This window comes from Dermacentor albipictus, chromosome 7, assembly GCF_038994185.2.
Source record: "Dermacentor albipictus isolate Rhodes 1998 colony chromosome 7, USDA_Dalb.pri_finalv2, whole genome shotgun sequence".
In the NCBI taxonomy this organism is placed as follows: domain Eukaryota; kingdom Metazoa; phylum Arthropoda; class Arachnida; order Ixodida; family Ixodidae; genus Dermacentor; species Dermacentor albipictus.
In genome coordinates this window covers 24,516,454-24,524,898 of record NC_091827.1, presented here as the reverse complement: position 1 = coordinate 24,524,898, position 8,445 = coordinate 24,516,454, and the positions used below count along the sequence as shown (strand labels likewise).

General features: G+C 50.8%; 1 protein-coding gene across 1 annotated transcript; it reads left to right on the top strand.

Moving 5' to 3' along the window:
- On the top strand, positions 1 to 8,070 carry LOC139047746 (fatty acid CoA ligase Acsl3-like). Its single transcript, XM_070521765.1, has 2 exons — positions 1 to 2,389; positions 6,401 to 8,070. The coding sequence occupies exons 1-2, from the start codon at positions 1,673 to 1,675 to the stop codon at positions 7,841 to 7,843; spliced, it is 2,160 nt and encodes a 719-aa protein (XP_070377866.1). The 5' UTR covers positions 1 to 1,672; the 3' UTR covers positions 7,844 to 8,070.
- The last annotated feature ends 375 nt before the right edge of the window (positions 8,071 to 8,445 follow it).

The window sequence follows — 8,445 nt, the reverse complement described above, 5'->3', positions numbered from 1 at the left end:
GTGCATTATGTATCTTCTTTTTTCTTTTATGTAATCCCCCTCCACTGCAATGCCTATCGCAGGCACTGGGTATACTTTAGTGAATTAATTAATTAAACTTCGATTGTTTCTTTTTACATCATCTCGTCTTCCCTGCACTCTTCCCTGCGGGAGCCTCTCAGATGATCAAGCTGGTTCGAAATCCAAGCTGACGCTGCTGATCACAAAGCCCCGTCACCATAACACTGTACATGTTCGCCCAGTAATGATATGAATGAGTCCTGTAATATGGGTCGACGAACAAATCGCGCATTACCTACGAAGTAAAAAAAATTCCAGTACATGATGGTCCCGCACGGTTGACGTTGCCAGAATTGAAGTTTTTAATGAGCAGCATTGAAGCGCGAAAGAAAGACAAGGAGGGGGGGGGGCGGAGCGAAGGCACATAGGAACGATTGATTTTCCATGTCTATCCTGGTCGACTTCGTCTTCAGCTTCCGCTTCAACTCTACTCTTTATAGAATGCCACCTAGGCCGGTCCCAAGCATTGAAGAGCAATGTGGTTTGTGCGGGACGGTTGAGCCTTGGTGATTCGATGGACATAATTGTCCGCTGCCGGTGACCTAAACTGATCGATGAATAAGAAAGGTACGGACTGTGCTCTTTTTTTGCGTATGTTTTGTTCCCAAAAAAGACCAGACAAGCCTACGAAGAAAGAGCGAAAAAAGCAAACGCGACCGGGCCGAGAACCTAACAGTAGCACCGAGCGCGGGTAGCATGTTCGTCTCTTGGCGGCCAGTCAAAGCAAACATAGCGCAATGGGCTGATGCGTTAACCCACCAGGTCGTCATCCGACACACTCCTCACGCGAGACGTATTTCTAGATGAGACAAAGAAGCCCTCTCGAGTGCTGCCGCGATTAGAGCTCCGGTCTCATTGTTTTGTCTCTGTCCAATCAGTGAGAACCACCGCTACGTCACGTCACTGCAGTTGGCGCCGAGAGGGCCAACTTTTGCCAGTAACAAGGAAAACAAGACGACGACCCGGATGTCGCTCGTACATGTGTTCCAACCTAAGAAGGACCGGCTACCATATTCGAGGGGTGGACGTGCTGTGGAAACTGAATTGATCGAACTGTGCCGTCACCGAGCGTCCACTCGACATTGGGAGTCGTTTCGAAACCGGATCCCTTCTGATTGTGCCGGATAGTGTATGCCTCGGATGTTCAGAAACCGAAGAGTTATCTGGAGGTCGCTTTGTTCCAAGGGCTTTGCGCTTCATCGAGGCATCCTGTCTAATGCAACATCGTAGAATCCTCTAGTGAGGATCACTTCAAATGTAACAGTTTGAGTTCGCTTCAGTTCATTCGAAAAGACATCAGCATATCCATTTGCGGAACAATCGCCACCGTTGCTGCTGACCGTCAAGAACTTGGAAACTCATCGTGTCGAAGTTCTTTTGTTTGTGAGAACTACACTTTCGGACGCCACCAGTTCCCAACAACAAAGCCAGCAAAGCAGGATCTGCCGTCTGTAGAGTAGTTCGATTCGGCAGCGCCGAGGGTTCCCTTCTGTTTATTCCCAGATTACATTTCAGAGGGAAGTTCATTTTCTGACGTCTGCTCAGGTATCTGCTTCGATCTTCGCTTCATCGTGTGCTACTCCGTCAAAACCGCAGTTCATACCACGCAGTCATGTTCCCCTTCGCGATCGAAATCCTTCTGTGTATCGTCAAGGTCCTGGGCACCATCTACGACGTCGTCACACTCCCGGTGTACACCGTCCTTCAGCAGCCCTGGGTGTACTGGAAGCGTAAGCGTATGTGCTTCGCCAAGCCCATAATCGAAGGAGACCCGTCGTCCCCCTACCGCCTCCTGGACAACTCGGAGGTAGAGAACCTTAAGGGAGTCCAGACGCTGGACGAACTCGTGCGCAGGGCCATCCGGTCTCACGCCAAGCGACCAGCGCTGGGCACGAGACGCGTGCTGGGGCGAAGAGACGAGACGCAGCCCGACGGCAAGGTGTTCAAGAAGCTCGTGCTGGGAGAGTACGAGTGGCTGACGTACGAGGAGATGGATCGAAAGGTCGACCTGACCGCTCGCGGTCTTCTGTCCATCGGCGCGCGGCCGCGACAGTTCGTGGCCATCCTGGCGGAGACGCGGGCCGAGTGGATGCTGACGGCGCAGGCGTGCTTCCGCACCAACATCCCGCTGGTGACGCTGTACGCGACGCTGAGCAACGACGACATCGTGAGCGCCGTCAACGTGACCGAGGTGACGCACCTGGTCACCTCGTCGGACCTCATCTCGCGGGTGCTCAGCGTCGTGGCCAAGATGCCGTCGCTGACACACATCGTGTGCATGGAGAGCCCCGATGCCAAGCCGCCAGCTCTATTGGCTAAGGGACCACAGGTGAGTGCCTATCAATCAAAGCAAATCAAATCTTATTTTTCCGCTACAGGAGGTCGCTACAGTCGGTCGCTGGGAATTTCTGCAGGAATAACGCAGCAATTCCACTCCAAGGCGCTGAGAATTTAAATATGCATTTCACGCTTCGTCAGTGAGCCGAGCGGCGCTCCGACGACGTTATCGCCGAGATCGGGTCAAAAGCGTGGCAGTTTGGGCGAATGTTTATGTCGTGACTTTTTTAGGCTTGTAGCGCAGCTCAGAACGAGCAAAAAAGGAAAATGGAAGGGGTAATGAAAAGGAACGGAGAACAGGGTGAGCGCTAACTTCTAAGTGACGGTTTATTTCGTGAATCCGAAGGCTCCTTATACACTCGGCAAACCATGTGACATGTAGAGACAAGAACACAAAACCAAGCAATAAAAGCAAAAGTTACCATGTGAAAAAACACATTCAGACTGCCTATGGCGGCGGTCCGAGATACGCCAATTCGTTGCTTGATGACGATAATGAAGGTGAGCTTACACATGCATGGCCAAAACCTATGACAGCTCTTGATTCAATCATTGCTCTTGTAAGCTGATTATGACTACGACCTAGAATGACGCGTTCTTCTAAAACAGGTTCGCAACCACACGTTTTGCAGTGCTGTGCAAGAAACCCTCCAGCTGTAATACAATTCTTAGCATTGTAACAATGTTCGCGCAGCCTATCATTCAGACATCGGCCAGCCTGACCGACGTAACGTTTTGCGCAATTGAGCGGAAAACAATAAACAACACAATGTGCGCAATTAACAAACTTCTTTTTATGATTCTTATCACAGCTAGGAGGAGCCTCCTTATTCGGATTAGTGAGCTTGCAAATGCTCATAAGCTTGTTAGGCGCAGAAAACACCACACGAATATTCGCTCGCTTGGAGATTTTCTTCAGATTATGTGAGGCTGTGTGGATATACGGGATAATAGTTGTCCTGCCCCGAGTAGTTGTAGGATTATCTCCATGTCGGTTGTCTTTTCTAAACTATCTTAGAATCAGTTCAGCTACTGGCACTTGTGAGGACAGGGGAAAACCAGCCTGCGAAAGCCGTTCGCACTGAGGAGCAAAGCTAGAAAAAACGGTATGGATTTTTGCAAAGCATTATTTAGGCAAGGCTTAGCAATGCTTCTCTTGACCAACTTGGAATGAGCCGAATGAAACGGAAGAAGTGGTTTGTTGGCACGAGGTTCATAGTACCAACACGTATGGATATCGGAACAGTTCTCGGATCAGGTATCAGATGTCAGATATCGGATCAGTTGGAAGTTAGCGCTCAACCGGTTCTCCCTTCCTTTTCATCACCCCTTCCACTTTTCTTTTTTGCTCGTTCTGAGCTGCGCTGCAAGCCTAAAAAAACGCCGAGATCGGGGATGGCCGTGAACGTTGGAGGAATCGGAAACGAACAGCCTCGAGCTAAAGGAATCCGTGTATTTCACTTGGCCTCGAGTTCACGTAGAATGACGGAAAGCCGATCACGCTGGTAGGGCACTCATGATACCCGTCACAAAAGTTCGCAATGAAATTCATAGTTTTTCTAAAGAGCGCCTATTGAAGGCTGCTTAGGCTTAATAAAGATTGCATAGGATGTCAGCCATATTTTTTTGGAAGAGTAACGAAAAGGCAGTCGTGCAAAATACGAACACAAGAAGACCGAGGACAATAGAAATGCCGACAATCGACTGATAGGTGGTAAACCAGTGCGGGAAATGAAGGAAGACACAACACATATATGCGCATGCTCGATGGAAGACAGCACATACAACCAGGCATTCATGGACGCACGTGGGCACCCTCGACGCGTAGTTACGGTTTAGGCATGGTAATTTTTCCTTGCATATATGTCTCTTGCATATATGCAAGAGACTTGAGGGCTGACTTACGCATGTGCCACAACCATACTTAATGTCCTTACGTCCTTAATGTCCTGCGTCCTTACGTGTTTGTGTCCGTGTTTTGTGCACCTTTAAAGAAAGTCTGCACCACCCGCCGTCGTTGCTTAGTTTCTATGGTGTTCGGCTGCTAAGCACGAGGTCGGGTGATCGACACCCGGCCGCAGTAGCCGCATTTCGATGGGGGCGAAATGCGAAAACACCCGTGGTACTTAGATTTAGGTGCGCTTTAAAAAAAAACCCCAGGAGGTCTAAATTTCCAGAGTCACATACTACGGCGTGCCTCGTAATCAGAAAGCGGTTTTGGTACGTAAGACCCCATAATTTTTTTTTTAAGTTTGCCCCCTTTGGGGTTTATCTTGTCTCACCACGATAATCCGTAACTGTCTTGCCCACATTACCTTACTTCAACGCTGCGCACCCGGTCTGGAATGCGCGTTATCAGCCAGACAGAGCATACTCGACAGAAAGGTAGCGAGCGCAGAGTTTACCAGAAAGCAAACGCAAGCCAGGCAGATCACGATTATCGTTGTGGGAGAAGATAAGCCTCAAAGAGTGGAAACGTTTTTTAAGAGTGTAGACGGCTGCCTTTTCCATACCGCGAATGTGTGTATCACGTGTGGACTCAGGGTATAAAATCATTCTCGTTGCGAAACTCTTGAAGTTAGGGGAGTTACAGGAATTCCACTCATCTAGCTTCCTTTGTTAGAGAGTTTTTGGTTGGGGGACAGAAGCGGACAGAAGCGGGCACAGAAGAACTGGGGCCACGGTACTGTGCATGCGAAGACCCCTACGTCTGGGTGGGCGCATGCACTCTACCGCTTGCGCCCCCTAACCTGAAGCTGTCTATCAAATGCAGTCCAACTTTTCGGATTCCTTCTGAATTCTTCTTAAAGGTTGACTTCGCAGTAACTTAAGCTACTGCGGTTTCTCGAAGTCACCCCTGATGCAAATGTCTCAACAGCTCTGATACGCCGGGCTTACTGCAAACTGGTTAGTGTTTGTGTAATTAGTCTCAATTTACGTCACATTTGCATACGTTGAGGAAAACATTTCAGGTTGCTAACCGCGCTATTTTATTTTTTTATTTCTTTAACTCTTTGATGGGCCAGCACTCCCGAAGGAGCTGCTTGTAGGAGACTACATAAACTGCGCCATTCCACTTAAACTCTAAGAGGAACATAGAAGGCACTGCCCTGCCCCTCCTCCCCACCCTCTTCCCCGGATATGACGACTGATAGTGCTGAGCGTGCAGCGAGCTCCGCTCCTCTGTCTTGAAACCGTGCTTCTAAATCTTCGAAAAGCTGGGGGTTGAGCGAGTCGCTGTTAACTTTTGCGGACCCTGTCGTTGAGTTTTACATTTTTCCCCCGCTTCGCCTCATACACAACTGCCGAAGTATAATTTGGAATTCGTCCGAAATCTGCAAGTGTATATTTTACAGGCACTGACATGCTTGATTTGTGACTCCGGATAACCGAGGTTTATGCTTCAAACATTGCGACTTGAAAGGTGAAGTGTTAGCGTGCAAATGTCGAGCAAGCAGCTTATCGTGCTTAAAATTCCGTGTGTTCTTTTCGCTGCTTTCCAATCCATTGGCATCGATTCCCGTACTCTACACCGCCGGGTTATCTATCTGCTCTCGGCATCGCATGACTCGCCTAGCGCAACTTCGTGTCGGCCACCCCCGTTCGCTTTCAAATGCGTACCGCTGGTTTTCATGTCTCTTAACGTTAAACCGATCATATTTCGTACCATTGCCTAGAAACCGTTGCTTAGCCTCTTCTCAAGCGTAGTATTGCTTTATTAGGTGTGCGGAAGGCTGTGTGTTTATTGTGTTCGGACGGTTGTGTCTATGTCCATCTTATTTTTCATTCTCTCCCACTCCCGTAGCCCAGTGCACTGCAGTAAACCGGATCTTCTATTTTTAATAACCTGCTCTGTTTTAATTTCTTTCGTGTATATATCTCCCTTTCTCTCCCTCCTTTAACTGTATAACGACAGTGTTCGTGCTTGACTCATCGTCCAATGCCTTTCTTGTGTACGGTAGAACTTGTCTCCTGAGAGGAAATTTCTCGCACCTTCTCGTAGGTCATCCCATTCTCAAGCCTGGAAGAAAAGGGTGCCGACCGCGAACACGAGGAGTGCTCGCCCTCGCCGGACGACGTCGCGATCGTCATGTTCACCAGCGGCTCGTCGGGGATGCCAAAGGGCGTCATGGTGTCGCACAGAAACCTGGTCTCGGCCTTGAACGGCTTTGCCGTCATGTGCGACCAATTTGGGGCGTACACTAGCGATGACGCCTATCTCGCCTACCTGCCCCTGGCTCACATGCTCGAGCTGTTGACCGAGACGCTTCTCTTCGGCGCCGGTGCACGCATTGGCTACTCGTCCCCGCTGACCATCACCGACAACTCCACCGCCATGGCCAAGGGCTGCCGAGGAGACGTGACCCTTCTGCAGCCTACTATCTTTGTCTGCGTGCCTCTCATAGTAGACCGTCTACGCAAGGGCGTCAATGAGGTGGCCGCGTCGAAGGGACCCGTCTTCATCGCCCTGTTCGACTACGCCGTCCAGTATAAGAGCTTCTGGTTAGACCTCGGCTTCGACACGCCGCTCCTCAACCAGCTAGTTTTCAAGCACGTGCGCCTCTTGTTGGGTCCCAACCTGAAGGTCCTCGTCTGCGGCTCGGCGCCCCTGTCAAGCTACACGCGACGGTTTGTGAGGGCCTGCATGGGTTGTCGCGTCATCGAGGGCTACGGTATAACCGAAACCAGCGGCTGCGGTAGCTTCATGAACGCCGACGACGCCAGCGCGGACCGCGTGGGTGCGCCACTTCCCGGCTGCTACATCAAGCTAGTCGACTGGGACGAAGGAAACTACCGGACGACGGACAAGCCTAACCCTCGCGGCGAGATCCTCGTCGGTGGCCCCTGCGTCGCCAAGGGCTACTTCAAGAACGACGAGCTCACGAAGGAGTTCTTCAGAGAAGAAGGCGGCATCCGCTGGTTCTACTCGGGCGACATCAGCGAGATCTTTCCCGACGGCACGCTCAAGATCGTGGATCGCAAGAAGGACCTGGTCAAGCTGCAGTTCGGCGAGTACATCTCGCTGGGCCGCGTCGAGTCGGTGCTCAAGACGTGCCCGCTTGTCGACAACATGTTCGTGTACGGCAACTCGCTGCGCACGTATCTCGTGGCTCTCGTGGCTCCCAACTACAAGCATCTCCAACGCATCGCGCGAGAGCTGGGCAGGAGCGACGACGTGTCTGACGCCTCTCTGAGAGAACTCTGTGAGGACAAAGAGGTTGCCAAGGCCGCCGAGGAGGAGATTCTGGCGTATGCACGCTCCAGCGATCTCTTGAAGACCGAGGTTCCGGCGAGGGTGAAACTGTGCGCCGAAGAATGGACGCCGGACTCGGGGCTTGTGACGGCCACGTATAAGATTCGCAGGAAGCCTTTGCAAACCTTCTACCAGCGGGACATCGACGCGATGTACGGGTCATCGGAGGAGAGCAAACTGCGTCGTGTGTGATATTGTTCGCGCATGCACAACCGATTCAGAGGACCATGTGGGGCGCGTGTGCGACGTGGAAAAGCTGAAAACGGACAGAAAGCAGCAAATACCAGGCACGTTCTCATCGTCACATAAACAGTATAGTACAAGGGTTAACGCGCACTTTCCAGGAGATGCACAACATTACATTACTTTCTTTGTAAAATAAAAAAATGTGGACAGAACAAACTGTCACAGCCCCTGAAGTTGGTGGATCGAGATATCGTCTTGTGTGTATGTGTGTGTGCGCGCGTGTGTTTGTGTGTGTGTGAAATAGTTACGGAAGCATGCGTCGACGGGGAGCGATCATTTGACAGAATCTTGATAAGCCTGGTCCCTTCGCGCTCCTGTATTATCTTTCTCTGGGTATATGGGCACAAGGAACCGCCGCAAGCTGCACTTTTCTGTTTTTCCACAACGAACAGATAATGCTAATCTCGACAGGTTCCAGTTTAAATGCGATAAGATACATTCAAACAGCAGCCCTTGCTGCACCGCGATATCGACTCCCCCAAGTGCGTACTTTTACCGGCAGCTCGCGGTCGAGCGCGCCGTGTCACGAGAGGGAACTGCAGGCGGCT